Below are 15320 nucleotides of genomic sequence, written 5' to 3'. Positions count from 1 at the left end.
ATGAGAAAGCCAAGGTGAGACTGATTAAATCCTAAAAGCAGCTCTCCCAACTAAAACAGTGCGGTGATTCTCCTCCTCCGGCAAGAGTATGAATCCAACTCAGTTTTAAATGAGCTAAGGAAATAATCTGTGCTGCAGGTCAGAGGTGGTTTGCTGTGATACTGCTGTTCTGTTTTTATGAGAGCGTAATGCGTTTGGCTCGTGCGACGGCGTGTGATTTATTGAAGCATTGATTACAGGTGTATAAACCCTCTGTGTTGGGGAGGAGAGTCTTTTGAGGGTTTTCTTATTTTAGAAATGTTAGCAAGCAGAACATGCAGAAACATATCATTTGACTAATATTTCCTTTTGTATTTTATTTTTACGACAAACAAGCTCTCTACCCACCCACCGTCAAACCTGTCCAAACAGGTCACACTTGTTAATTATATAAATGTATAAATCTGTGTTTGCATACATGCCTGCATCAATCTCCAAGGTAAAAGCAATATAAATAAATAGGCATATACACAAACAAATTATTACCATTTGTAAAGGAACATGGTGAGAATAAAAGCACCAAACAAATACTTATTTATCATGGAAATAATGAATTAACTGGTTGAGAACAGAAACGGAGAGAAAATAAATAAATATGTCGAAGACATTCAAATAATTACACTATATTTTACTGTGGTCTGCATGAATAAATATCCTTAATTGAAAAAGACTGCTCAGGGATATCAAGTAAACTGTGAATACTGGATCCCAGATGGGGAGAAATTTGTCCTTGGACCCTCTGAGTAAATGTTTAATCTCCTCGAGCTATATAAATTGTATCAGGTAACTCAACCACAAAGAAGCTTTGGGTCGATTTGTTCATTCCCGATGTAATATTACTCTATTGCCTGTGAGCAGTGTGTTAAAATCAATTGTGTTTTCATGTCTTTTTCTTAATGTAGGATATTTTTAATCTGTGACACAAAATATGGCGACTGCTGCCAGAGAAGTTATACAATCCCTGATTATTGAAATGAGCCCTTTTTGAATTAAAAGTGACCTCATCACATCATCTAAACTTAAAAATGAAGATATGTTTGGAAAATTTAGGTCATGGCAGTGACAGAAGTGAACTTGAGCTGTGACAGATATTAAAATGCAAGACGTGGCTTCACAGTGGCACCAGTCGGCATCAGGAGTTTGAAGCCAGTAAATATTTTTTGGGACATTTCCGATAACAGTAGCACAGATTTGGAGGAGCTAAGCCTTTCTCGATTTTAAGTCTAAGTAATAGTTCTATACGTCCTCTAAGGTTGTTAATGTTCCATATAAATGCAATGAAAGCTTCAGCAAAAGATTTGAAGAAAAATTGAAGAAGATAAAGTGGAACACGAAGCAGAACTTGGGGAGCACCTACATTTTCACTCAACACTTTGCATTGCCTTTAGTGTATTCATGATTTCTGTATGTTGTGTATATAATGTGAGTTAGATCTCAGTCCTATGCGTTGTGTTAATAGAAAGAGCCCAGAATTTATGTTGAAATGTTCCATGTCAGTCCTGTTGTTTGTTATTTCTGATGTACTGTAAGTAGGTATGAGAACATGTTTGATTGATTGCTCCTGGGTCGGTCGTTCACCATTTCTTTCCCTTATTTGTTGAGCAACAGACGAACGGCTTTCCCTTCATGCTCACAGACGTATCCACAAGTTTTAAGAAGAGTCGTTGTGTCTTTTCAGTTTATAACAAATTGTGCTCAGTTTGGAGAACAAGCTTACTTTGATAACATGGCTGCTGGCTCTCTGGGAAATCTCCAGCCACATGATCCATAGACTAATGTAATACCAGTGCATCCCAACCTCAAGAATATAATAATTAAACCACTTTGTGTCACACAACTCTCAAATCATGCCTTGAATCCCAAACCTTAAGAAGAAATACTGTTCTGTTATTGTGGTTTTTTTCCTGACAGGCTTGTCTGCAAAGTGTAAATTATCTGTACCTGGCTGAGAAGCAGCTCTAGTATCCAACGCAGGTCCTCGTCCTCTGGGTCAGAAGCAGACTCGGTGTGCATCTGTCTGAAGTAGGCATTCAAAAATGCAACAATGCCCACCAGCAACCTCTCATCCTCAACACAGGCTGGGCGCACCTGGAGAAACCTGCAGGGATGGAGAGACAAAGAAAATGTCAACAGGAGGGAGAGAAAGTGGCTGAAAGGAAGATACTCAATAACAACATATCCTGAAGTACACTGAGAGAGAAAATAAGGTTCTATCCACTATTGTTTTCCCTATTTATCCTCTTTGTTTTGCTCTGTTGTAAAGAATCATTGCACAGAGGAAATATTAGTTTACGGTAATATGCCACAAGAGAGGAAAGACCTAGACTTTGGCAGTGGGTGGTAGTAAACTGATGGAATCCACTGAAATACTTAAATGTACTTTAATGGCTTAAATGCACTTTCATGGATTAAAAGTATTTTTCATTATTACTAAAGCAATATATTCCATCAAAACTTTTTAGGTTTTTAGGTAAAGCTTTAGGATTAGAACTAATTGAGAAAGAATTTAATTGTAAAAACAAAGAGTGCAATAAAGAATAAAGATAAAAGCTAAACATATTATTTATAGTTTGTTGGCTAAAAAGAAAAATCAGGAAATCTGGACAATGCCAAGCAGAAAAACTAGAAACGAAACTTTAATGAACATATTTAAAAACAGAAAAGGGATTTAATACTTTTAATACGCATCAATTTTCTAAAAGACATAAAAGACAAAGCCACACTGTGCTCGCTGAGCCAAGTAAAACGTTGTGTTCACAGCAAGACGTGTTTTGTTCTACAACTGCAGTAATAATGATAATGGCAGCCATAAAAACCCTCCCATTATTTTCTTAATTCATAAACCTTAACAAGGCATATTTACTGACTTTGGTTATCAGCACATGAAACTGCAGTAGTTAAATGCCTGTGCGATGTACCTGGTCATTGCTGAGTGCCAACTGAGCGAGTGAAGAGTGTCTCTGCAGCTGTGGCTGGGGACATGCGGGAGGGCCAGTCTGTCAATCAGCAGGTAGAGGCTGAGCCTGGAGAGGGCAGAGGTCACAGACCTGTGTCCTGCTGCCCTGCCGATGGCCTGGATGCAGTCCGGCAGCGCGGCGGGGAGGTGCACCGCCCGCAGCCACAGAACCTGTTCGTCTGACAGCTTTAAGTCGGGATGAAATCTGGGAAGAACAAATTGCTAATGGTTAACACATAGATATTCAAAATCTGATTAAACGACTACTGATGTGCTGGCGAGCATGTCTCATAAGCAGCAGCATAATAATGAAACCATTAACAAACACATTTGATCACCAATCTGGAGGGATGACACATTTATCAGTCATCCTGCGAGAGACGTTATCTGACAATTAGTTGTGACAGAAACAAGCAGACGCAGCAAGGATCAAACCAGCTCCATTTAATAAGCCGTACTCAAGTTGAAACTATGACTATGAATATTAAAAAAAAAAGTAGTAAGAAACAACAATATCATCAAAGGTTTAAGACTTTAACCGTATAATATGTAACTTTGACCACTAGGGGGTCTCTCAATTAAAACAATAACAAAAGAACTAGTTCTTGTGAAGCAGCGTGTTCACCAACATTGCCATTGAAAATCTACGATCAACACTCAGGCACAAATCAGGTTGACAGATGAGGTAATGTACTAATGTTTTATTCACGTTATTCAGATAATGGCAATGAATAATCGTGATTCATTAAATGTTACCAATACAAGCAGTTGAAGGAAAAAACAGCCAACTGGCTAACTGGCTAGCAGGGTGCTTTGGCTTTGTGTGAAGTTGTTTGGCCTGGAAGTTACAGCAGAGACAGCCAAGGCCACGGGGAAAGCTGATGTGACGCAATTAAAAGGCGACCAAAATGAAATGTCCCATAAAACTGGGTATTTTTCTGGGTTGGAACTAAATAATGTAAGTACATAAGTCAACAAAATATAAAACATAGGTCTATTTGATTTTAGATATTTAAATGAAGAATTGTGAGATATAAAACCTTTCAGTTTAAGACAAAGTAATAAGTCTAAGGAAGGCACATCTCAATTTCAACGACAACCTCATCTTAAACAAATACTCTGCTCCAGATGATAATTTAGTTTCAGACAGATTGATCCATGTATTGCGTATTTTTAAATGTCTTTGCTGTAATCAAGCTTGATGAAACTGTATGAGAGACGTTCCAATCTGTTTGAATTAGGTCACATTAGAAGTAAATGGAGACAGATTAAACATAAGATCCAGTGCCTCTGAAACTAGTTTTTTCCTACAATTCTCCATAAAGAAAACAATGTGCACATGAGATACTGTATGAAGTCTCTTTCTGTTGGTTAAAAAAATCCAGCCAAGGAATTACGATTCTGTCCTGCCAGTTTCACCAAAACTCAATTTTTTGTGCCACAAACAATAAAATATTGCACATTCATCTCAAAACAATGCAAAAAAAACAAACATAAAATTCAATAGATAAATGAATAAACTGTAAATGAAAACAAATTAAGAGACAATTAACAACAATTACATTTCTCGTGACAGCGACACTGACCTTGCTCTCCAGGGATCCATCATAGGGTTTACATAACAACACAACTTAAAGAAAGAAACATTGAGGTTCTTACTCAGGGTCCCTGGTTGAGTTGCCATGCAGCTCCTCAAGGAGGTTGTCTATCCCAGAATGCCATGCAGTGTTCCAGGCCACCTGCAGGGCTTGGCGAGCAGGGGCCAGGGTCAGGAGGCCAGAGGATGAAGGCAGGACGCAGCAGTACGGGCTGACGGCGTGATGACTCGCTGCCTGGAACGGGAGGTTGTACCTGGGAGAAAAGTTAGGAGAAGAGTCAAACGTAGTGAATACTGCTTGTAACGTGTTGTTGATGAGGGGAAAGCAGCCCTGATGTGATTTGAAAAGATGCCCTTCACAACTTCATGGATGATGTTACCTGCGTATTACTGTCAGAGGAAGGGAGAACGGTGCGAGAGTCACATCTGTGCTGGATTTGTCCGACCTTATGTGACAGGAAAGGATCCAGTAAATCAGATTTCTGCATGATCGTACACACTGTTATTAGAAGTATAGCTTAGCACAAAGAGAGGTAAAAAAACAAAAACTCACCATATTTCGATGCCGGCAATCTCATCAAACAACAGCAAACTCATTAAGATAGCGATCTCATTCCCACTGCTTTTGTTCTCCTTCAATATCAGGGATGCTAAAATGGAGACACAACATACACAATATATGAAAGCATAATAGCCACACCCTAAACTTTATCTCTCCAGTTGAACACATATATGAGAGCTTTATATTTGAAATTTCATTAGACAGAGAGAGACCAGAGAGAAACACTTGAAAATCCTCGATGAGACTGCCAACCCACTACTGGCTTTGCTTCCATTATGATATTATCATGAATCTGAAATTAAAGGTGGAGTTGGTGAGTTGTTTTTGAAACCCTTTTTATCTTGTTTGCTGAAATCCTCTTCACGTCCCGATATCCATCAATAAATAAAGTTGTGACATGTTTGGCTGCCGTATCTGTCTGTCACTAACCGTCCCGACCGCCTGTGTGCACCGTGCTGTCACTGCGCATGGCTAGAGTCTTCAGCCAGGGAGACATACACGTCTGAAGTAGAAACAAGTTAGCGAGCAACTTCTAGCAGTTGTCAATCAGTGCAAGTTCATATAAGTTTGGGGGGAGTAGCTTTGACGAGAGGTCCGATGGGAGGGAGTGGGATGTATCTGTCGCTCTTTTTCAAAGTGTAGCCTGCTCTTGCTAGTTTTTTCCAGGATTACCAACCCTTGCTTTAATGTAACAACTGACTGCTTTAAAATGAGCTGTGAAAACATTACAATTTGGAATCTATATATTTGTTGTCAAGTATGCTCCAAAAACTATGCAGGTAGTCCTAATCAAGATGTTGTAAATGAGGGGCTGACAACAAAGTTACAGCAGTGCAAATGAATCTCTAGACGATACACTGGTGCTAAGATGAGCTCCATAGCAACCAGTTGCATCATACTAATATGCCACTTACTACAGTGTGACAACATGGTTAAAAGCTATGCATCAATGGATGCCTTGTCATCTTTTTTTGAGTATGTGCCCTCGAGCTACACAACACAACGTGTATAGCTGTTACTTAATGAGCTGTCTTGCGAATGTACCCCTAAGCAGTGTGAGGAGCAGGAGGTTGCGCTGTGCCAGGCTGTGCCTCAGAGATGGATCAGCATACACCAGCTTCCTCAGGATACATATACAAGGCTCCAGCAGGCAATCCAAGCTCTGGGGAGAACAACAACATACACACTTGATGTTTAATTGCAGGGAAAACACAAACAAACACAAACACAAACACACACACACACACACACACACACACACACACACACACACACACACTCTCTTTCCGTCTCCCCCTGCTCTGTCTCACACATATAAATGCACAGGAGCTCTTTACTGTCACTTCACATAAGCTAAACCCAAATTTAATGACTGCGCAGGTTGCCGGCAGTGGAGGGTTGGAACAAATACGACCTGCAGGCATCGCTCTTTTACACACTTGTTAGCTGAGACGAGTCATTCTCTTTGGACCCTGTTCTTCCACCAACATGGAGCCACACATACATGATTACCCCTGTTAGCAGCGCAACGTGATTCTGATTCCTGGGAATGATCAGCAGACTGGAGTAACCAGAGGGGAAAAATCACTGCTGACCAGGGCCTGTCTGACACTATTAACACAGGCCATTTCATCCTTCCATCATGCACGCCTCAGTGGGTTTCCACCACATCTCCTGGCTGCACATGTGCTCACATGAGCACAGATAAGAGAGGACAAATTGAAGCACTTGTTAGAGCATTTATAAGATACAGGGTTTGTTCTATTTGGCGTCAACTGCGATCACTCAGCACACATCCTATTATCACTTCGCCGAAGCTTGTTTTTACCTTGTTGCCGTTGACACTTCCCATAATGAAAGAAAGGACTTTGTCTGTTATTCCAAGATTCTTCAGCACTGGGTGCATTGTCGTGTCTGCAGGAAAGTATGAGAGCCATTCACAACACTGATGGTAGACATTTGCATAATCTTCAAATATTTGCTTCCCGTGCTTGTCTAAAACATATGGTGGTATGATGGCACAAGCTCTGTGCCACGCTGCTGCAAAATGTTGTTTTCTCACAAGGAGATCTTTCACTTGTGTATCACAAAAATGTTTAATGTTTTTCTTGATCTTATCAAGTAGATAAAATGTATTCTACAATTCAACAATCAGGCATTTTAACCTCTTTTCATACTGTTGACAATTTAGACACTAAACTACATCATGGAATATCAAGCTATTGGGATGAGACATAAATGACGTTTGTATGACCAATATACAGCTGTTGGAAAGTGTAATCCCTGTATTTAATATTAAATTATAATTATTTTCTCTATTCTCTTTTACGATTAACTCACCTTGCAGCACCACAGACAGCTGCCCGGCTGCCGATCTTTTCAGAGAGATGTCGACAGTGTCTGAGGACAGGATACAAAACAGCTTCTCCACCGACTCCACCTGGCCACAGTTCAACACGTTAAGTAAACACGTATTTCTGTTTAAAGAGTGTCCTTCTATCTATGTTTGTAGATTCATACCTTGAGGACAGACTTGCTGTTTGTGTCCAGTGAGATGTCCAAAGGATTTCTGACACAGTAGAGACTGGGCAGCATGGAGATCACCGGTTGATCCTGGTCTTGTCTGACTGTTTTAGCTTCATCAGCGTTGGTTAGGTGAGGAATGACTTGTTGCGCTGCTGCTGTTCTCACACTGTTTGGAGGAGAACATTTCACTGAAAAGCATACTGACTTAAAAACAACATTTACTTGATAAACCAGCTTTTTAATCTATGTTTAAGCTCTGATACATAGTTGAAAATGTTACCAGCCTTTCCTGACTTTTTAAATACAGCATCAAAATGACAGACACATCTATTATTAGACAAATCTGTCTGTTGCCAAAATGTGCGAGAGCTTGTCTGCTGCCCAGTGTCTACTGTTAATTTCCATCTCTATCAATATTCATGGCCTGGGACAGACTGACTGTTCAACACAGTCCTCACTGAGCATTTAGATGACTTGATGTGCACACTACCTGACAAGCAAAAGACAGTGGTAACATGTCCATCACAAGTGTTGTAAGACAAAATGTTCACTCTCCAGAGTTTGTTTGAGTCTCAAAAAAATATCACGCTTACACAAACATTCCTGTTACGCACACACACATCTGGGCAGGCACACAACCCACAAACAAACACAGCGACGCACAAATACAAACACAGACAACAACAAAAAAAGACCTAAACTCACGCAGGCTGTTTCGTGAAAAGGAGACGGAGTGCTGCTTTTAGTTTGGCTGAGCTTGGAAACACGTTGTCTCTTGTCACGTCCGACGTGTCACTTATCAGCAGGACGCAGTTACCCAGTGACTCTTCGGTGCCGGCATAACCCTGCCACACACACACAGACACACACAGTTCTCACACTGTGTTTGCAGACAATGGAGCAAACAATGGGGAATTCCAGCTAAGCAGCGCAACAGTAAATAAAATATGCATCGCTTTGATTACGGGTGGTTTCATTTCGTCTCTTGTTGACATGGCGGGCCCATCTCTGAATGGCCTCCTTGAATTAAATCACACTTGACAGCCTAGTCAAAATCTCATGTATATTCATGAAGAATTTCCAGGCTTTCTGTTGCCTGAAACTGAACAATTAATAAAAGCTTGTTTTTTTCCACTCAAAAAGGAAACAATATAACACAGAATATGTAAATGAGAGAATAACTAAATTTTTCTCACTGGCAGCTCAATATGCAGTCTTTGTGGCCCAAGAGCGCTTAAATTGCACTTTTGATCACAGTTGTTTTGATTGCGGAGAACATACCCCTCCCCGCTCCATTAATATAATGTAATAACTTCCAAATGTGATGCTGCTTTATGAGCTCTGCAGTTGCCGGTACAAATGAAACAGAGCCTCCACGAGAGCACAACACCTGCAATATGGGCATGACCGGGTAAAGTGCCTCGTTGAATCTGTCCCAGGTTGATGCTGTCATCATCAATCGTCCCTTGAGCAGGAATAGCAGGATATCCTTGGCAGCCACGTTCACCTATAGATCACAGGTAAAGTGCGGAATTCACAGCTGCTGAGAAGACATTTGCCAACAGGTACAGTAAATGATAGACTTTCAAACATCTAGATGACGTGACACCGGTGAACCCTGACATTTTAGCACAATCCCAGTACCTTTATTCTGCATTGTACAGCATTTATTCCTTAAAATCCTTAAGTAAACTAGCATACTAAAGAGCTGGCCAGAATGAAGGTTCTAATAAGTACCAATAATAACCTACTTTTTCTGCAGAGTCCTGGAGTCCAAACGCACTTAATTCATAGAGCACTCTGTGGTGGAGCAGGAAGTTGATTGCATCACAGGCTCCTTTTTGCTGTCGTGACACATTCTGGATGCCAACGCAGTCCTATGGGTGTATGTAAATCACACAAACGCACACCATGAAGTGTCGCTATCCTCTCACTTGTGCATGCACAGAGAGCTCCAATTCACTTTAAATGTAACCATGCACTCTAGACAGTGCTTGGTAGAAAGAACAGGAAGACTGATTTCAAATGTCAAGAGGGTTTTTTTCACAGCAGACTGTCAAAGATGCTTGATTCATCCATCTTCATCCTACTTATCTACTTAAACAGACTCATATTATTGCTCTGGTACACGTTAGCCACGAAACCTGTGCAGTTATTTAAACACTTTATTTAAACACTTTAAACACTGTCAATAAAATGGCTTGCTCTGACCTTGACCAGGTTGAGTGCGCATGTGTACGTATCCGTCTTGACGGACGGTAAAGGATGAGACAGCAGCTTGAGGAGAAGTTTCTGGCTCTCTGTCTGGAGAAGCGGGCTAGGCTGATCAAACCTCCACCTAGTGATGGACGACCAAAAGATGCAGTATTGAGACACAGGATAAGAAATGACTGACTTTACAATACAAAAAAAAGAGGATTTTTCCAGTATCTTACAGGTAAGAGCAGATGTGAACACATTCTTTGACGATGGGTAAGTGCTGGTGAAACGGGAGGCCGTCGATGGCCTGGTCTGCCAGCTCCAGTAACTCCAACCAGTTTTTTTCTCCCTTGGTGAAGAAATAAATAAAGGAATTAATATTACCAGTCACATTCCATGAAGGTTTTCCTCAAGAAATGAAGGTTTCTATCTATACCTCAGCTTGTGCTTCTTTGAGAAAGTTGCAAGTGGACTCCATCCAGAGGGCAGCACGGGTCACCCTCGAGTAGAGGTCGTGGTGGTCAGAGTTCACCTGCTCCAAGTAAGCTACTGCTGTCTCTTGCACGCTGGGGAATAAACTCCCCAAAGATGTGTCCAAGCATAGATGGAATACAGCTGTCGCAGTGCTTTCTGGGAGATTGTCACCAGCCTGCGCGAGGAAAGAACTTTAATTTCTAATCTTTATGAAGTCAAACAAGTTACAACAGATTTGGTCAAAGAGGCACATACGCACCTTCTCAGGAGGGAGGATGGTCTGTAGGAGTTTAATGGTAAATATGGCCGTGCCTGTGTAAGCCATTCTGTGGTGAATCTGAGCGCTGTGAGGAATGTCTGCTGGGTGGCTCTGATGGTAGCTCAGGATATCGCCCAATAACTCCATAAAGGCTTGCAGCTTCTCCTTCTGAAATACAAAGAGACAGAAATGTAGACAAAAGAACACACACGCACCACACAAACAAACACACAGACACGTGCACATGTACTCGCATCACGTGCGTGTTCATATTCACAGACACACACTGACGCACAGCTACTGGCTGAGAGCCAAGGAGAAAAATTGTTCGTTCCAGAGGTTAGGAATTGAATGTAATCAGATTTCAGAGTTATTTTGGGACGAGATACAGATCCACCCTATCTCAGTATGAATAAATTGGGACAATCTATTCTCAGCCACTTTATTCTGTGAGCAGAGAACGAACAATGGGAGGTAAGCACCAGCAGGGGGCAGTAGACGTCCTGTGCTTTGCTGTGGATGGCGTGAACAGTTCGGCCCATTCCCAGAGGAAGAACCTAGAGGTCTGGCACAGAAAAGCTGCTCTCCACATAAAGATGACAAAACAGTTCTCAGGCTGCACGTCTCTGGCCATGTATTAAACAGCAGAGGGCCAAGAGGGGCCTGGGCTTGACAAGTGTATAAGTCCCCCTGCAGAGGAACATACTCTTTAAACAGTCAGGGAGGATAACAAATGATTCTGCATGGTAAAGGGAAAAAAAACACACAACAACTTGATACATTTCATTGTGTGGACTTTCTGCACAGAATAAATAGAGACATTTACTAAGCCAACAATTCTGCTCAGATAAACCCAGGGGTACAGCCAAGAGGTGTGCATGTACGTGTGAGGGGCTCTTTGTAACCAGCAGAAAGCCTTTGTAACCTTATATAATTCATTCAGCTCAATCAATTGCCTACAGTTCTCCTTGACAGTTGAGTACCGTATGCCTGTGTGTCTGTGGCAAATTGTCTGACGGCCAACCCAGTTCCCCTTTTCAGTGAAGTGTATCCATTCATCTACATAAGAGGCTGTCATGAGCCGTGTTTTGACTTGCCAGCTCCATCCCCACCAGGCTGCGATCGTCCCAGACCAGCTCACACACGCTGTCCCCGAGCAGGAGGATGGCGTCACAGAGCAGCCCCAGAACACGATGGAACACATGCGAACCCTCTGAGAAAGAAGAGAGAAAGGGAGTGTGAGAGGGGGGGGGGGGTGGGTGGGTTTGACAAGATCAAATAATTGCTGATAGGGTAGCATCAATGAAGGGAAACGGATGAGTGGATATTTGCAATATCTCAAACAAAAAAAGGGGGAGTAACAGACAGTGATCATTGATTTGTATATTTTAGAAAAATCTGCTCCCTTCCCCTGTTATTAAAACAACTACAAAGACTCCTACCTGTCTTAAGAAGCGGTATAGCATGCTCCATGATGGAAACCGTGAACTGGGCCAGAGTGAGCTGCTGTAACTGCAGCTCCAGGACATCTTCCGCCCCCAGGTCAGGAAGCTCCAGATGGGCCGTATCTGCAGGTGACTGGGCCGTCTGCCTGGGGGCCTGGGTTGCAGCTCCACCCCTGTTCGAGCTGCCACTGGGTGAATCACAGACAGGAGAGGAGAAGGAGACAACTGTAAATTCCTGATCTGGGCTTGGACCGCTCAAATACAGGGAATGACGTATGAGCCGTATAGGGATGGATCTTAAAAAAAAAAAAAAAAACGAATATGCCATCACGGGAATCAGAAGTGATTTTTCAACACCGCAGACCAGCCGCTAGAGGGCTCCTGGTGTTATTCATATTCATAAAGACGGAATTAAATCCTCCACAGCCTTCCTCACGTTGTTTTATCTTCATGTGCGGGTTGCTGGTGTCACTCGCAATTTTGTCATTATCAAAGCCACACAAAAAACCCTACTGCGCACAAGTTTTCAAAAAGTATAAGACTCTCTTGTGATATGTAAGGTCTGATGAACAGCATTGAATACAATAGTGAAGCACACCAAATAAACCTTTTCTCTGCAAAAAGAAGGAGATATACAGATCTAAAATAATATCACTTACAACTCAGAAGCCAAACTGAGCCCTCACTCAACATGATTACTAATGACTTACAGAGAGACAGATGCAGTTTATTTTCATCATTTCATTTTTTACACACACACACACACACACCCACACCCACACACACACACACACACACACACACACACACCTGTTGGAAGCTACATCCCCATCTTGGCCATCTCCCCTGGCTCTTTGGCCCGTGCGTCCCACCACAGAGGGTCGGGGAGAGCACTCTCCCCCTGGGGAGGAGGCATTGGAACGCTGGGTCCCCCGCACCTCCTGGGAGTAGGAGAAGGAGGAATTCTGGGACACTGGATCTAACAGCCACACAACGGAGCAAAAGGTACATAATTGAACGATTAATGCAGCGAGGAAAATGAAATGATGATGATGTTAACATATGGATACAATTCAATTCAAATCTATTTTAATTTCTTACATCATCTTTAATAGGAAAATGTAGCTGATAAATAAAATAAAATATTTAGTATTTTGTACATACCTGAAAAATGTAAAACAACTGAACTGGATTGAAAATGATTTCAACAATTGTCTTAAGTGCAACTGGGTGATTGTGGCTTCATAAGTATGTGCAGGAATAAAATAAGCATGCAAAAGTATTTATTACTACTGTAATCCTCTGCTATCAGCATTAAAAAATACCTGTTAAAAGACCTACAAATCTGACATATAACTCCTACTGCATGCTACCTTGCTTTGTAGAGTAGAAGCTTGGATCTTGATGAAAGCGCAGTCTCCTCCTTAGCCCTGCACAAAGCTGCCGCAGGCAGGAGACAGCCTGCAAGTGGAGGTAGCTCGGCTCACCTTTACCAGCACCCCCCCTCAATAGGGAAAGAAGGTTCTGAAAACACAGGATAGTAGAGGTGATATAATACTGTGAGTCAGGAATAAAACCAGTAATATCCACTTAGGATATTGCTGGAATTGGGTAAATATTCTTTCTCATTTAGAAAAAGAAAATCAGAGCCGAAGCTGAGACAATCAATGTAAAAAAAACTGTGTATAAACAGGAGCTTAACTCGAACAGTGATGGAAAAGTCGTAATAAAGTTCACTCAATAAAAAGGGCAGGAGGAATTGAATTATTGAAGCAGCAATTTGTTCCAAGTTCAGATTTCCTGCCCTCTGTTGCTAATGATGTCACGTCTCTAAATACAAGTCTTTTAATTTAGCTTAATGGCTCTAGTAACTCAAAGTAGGGGCAAGTAAAGCCATGAGAGGAAAAGTACTTTCCCCTAATGATTTGTTTTTGACTGCTGGGTGACAGTATGCTAATACTGGCCTGAGATCAATGTAGTATAATGCAATGCTCAATTAACACAATAATAATGTTTACAGCGGTTCATCGGGGCAACATGATATCGCCTGAAGACTCAGATGTTGCTGACACAAAAATTGTAAATACATGTGAAACCACTTTTCATAAAGATGGGGAGAGAGCAGATCTGTTGAATGGGTCTGTGTATTAGATTAGTTCAGTTACACTAACTGCACACAAGCACACTGACCTTCTAATCTACAAGACAGAGCTTTTAAAATTCCTCCAAAGTCAAAATAACAGTTAGAACGCCTCCATTTCCATAGAATCTCTGATTTCTAAGAAGACCTTAAGAGGATAGAAGCTTAAAACCTTCCACCGAGGACTTTCACACCATGCATGAGGTACATCAGGACCAAACTCTTATCCTCACAGCAATCTTGTGCCTGCTCAAGCAAACTAAACCTCCAGAGGCCTCCTCAACCTCCTGCAGGATCAGGGACACTGAATTATAAATTGGTGTTTTGTTCAAGGGCGCTATTTGACAGGTTATTATGTTGACAATGGCCAGAGTGACCATCCCATAAATCCATTATGAGGTGGTCACGCTAGCCCCTCAAAACAATACACTACATCTAATTGATGTGAAGGATTGGGAATAACAGTTGAAACTGTTGAAAATCAGGGGGAAAAATAGACAAACCCTGGAAATATTCAATGACGTCTTTTATTTTGTCTCTGTGGAAACCCACGTTGAACAAGTGTGTAGTTTTGGGGTCCGCAACAAGCTGTATTTTTAAGTAAAGACAGTTCAAATTTTCCATCAAGTGAAAGGGATTTGTTTTGAACACTGTCAACGTAGAAATATACGGCCGGCACTGATGGTTATAATCAGCATCACCTCCCTTGCTCTAAAAACAGTATTATTTCTTTGTGTCATGGATTCCACAAGATATTAGAAGAAATCCTTTGAGACTCTGGTCCATGTTGACATGATTGCATAACGTAGGCTTCACACCATTAATGCATCCATTAAAAGATGTCAAATCATGGCAATAAAGGGATCCACATGATCAGCAACAATACCTAGACATGCTGTGGCATTCAAAGAGTGATTCATTGGTACTAAGGAGCCCAAAGAGTGTCAGGGAAAAAAAATCCCTATACCATTACACCACCAGCAGCCTGGACACAAGGCAGGTTGGTTCCGTGGATTCCTGCTGCTCACTCTTCACCATCTGCAGCCTCAACAGAAATCCAGACTTATCAAACCAGTTTCCAGTCCTCATCTGTCCAGTTTTGTCCACTGCCACCTCAGATTTC

General features: G+C 41.6%; 1 protein-coding gene across 2 annotated transcripts in view; it reads right to left on the bottom strand.

Moving 5' to 3' along the window:
- rttn (rotatin) overlaps positions 1 to 15320 on the bottom strand; it is a 33260-nt gene that overhangs the window by 14660 nt on the left and 3280 nt on the right. For both annotated transcript variants that reach the window (XM_034571991.1, XM_034571992.1), the window contains exons 7-26: positions 13431 to 13581; positions 12868 to 13036; positions 12055 to 12245; positions 11710 to 11825; positions 10613 to 10780; positions 10316 to 10528; positions 10116 to 10228; positions 9892 to 10018; positions 9432 to 9557; positions 9071 to 9187; positions 8386 to 8525; positions 7675 to 7846; positions 7495 to 7594; positions 6983 to 7068; positions 6199 to 6316; positions 5146 to 5242; positions 4973 to 5038; positions 4655 to 4846; positions 2958 to 3200; positions 1981 to 2137 (exon numbers count right to left, since the gene is read on the bottom strand). In XM_034571991.1, the coding sequence (XP_034427882.1) occupies positions 1981 to 2137; positions 2958 to 3200; positions 4655 to 4846; positions 4973 to 5038; positions 5146 to 5242; positions 6199 to 6316; positions 6983 to 7068; positions 7495 to 7594; positions 7675 to 7846; positions 8386 to 8525; positions 9071 to 9187; positions 9432 to 9557; positions 9892 to 10018; positions 10116 to 10228; positions 10316 to 10528; positions 10613 to 10780; positions 11710 to 11825; positions 12055 to 12245; positions 12868 to 13036; positions 13431 to 13581 (2862 nt within the window). The remainder of the gene's footprint in view (positions 1 to 1980; positions 2138 to 2957; positions 3201 to 4654; positions 4847 to 4972; positions 5039 to 5145; positions 5243 to 6198; positions 6317 to 6982; positions 7069 to 7494; positions 7595 to 7674; positions 7847 to 8385; positions 8526 to 9070; positions 9188 to 9431; positions 9558 to 9891; positions 10019 to 10115; positions 10229 to 10315; positions 10529 to 10612; positions 10781 to 11709; positions 11826 to 12054; positions 12246 to 12867; positions 13037 to 13430; positions 13582 to 15320) is intronic.

The sequence above is a fragment of the Hippoglossus hippoglossus genome, chromosome 20 (genome assembly GCF_009819705.1).
Source record: "Hippoglossus hippoglossus isolate fHipHip1 chromosome 20, fHipHip1.pri, whole genome shotgun sequence".
Lineage (NCBI taxonomy): Eukaryota > Metazoa > Chordata > Actinopteri > Pleuronectiformes > Pleuronectidae > Hippoglossus > Hippoglossus hippoglossus.
This window is presented reverse-complemented; position numbering and strand designations above follow the sequence as displayed.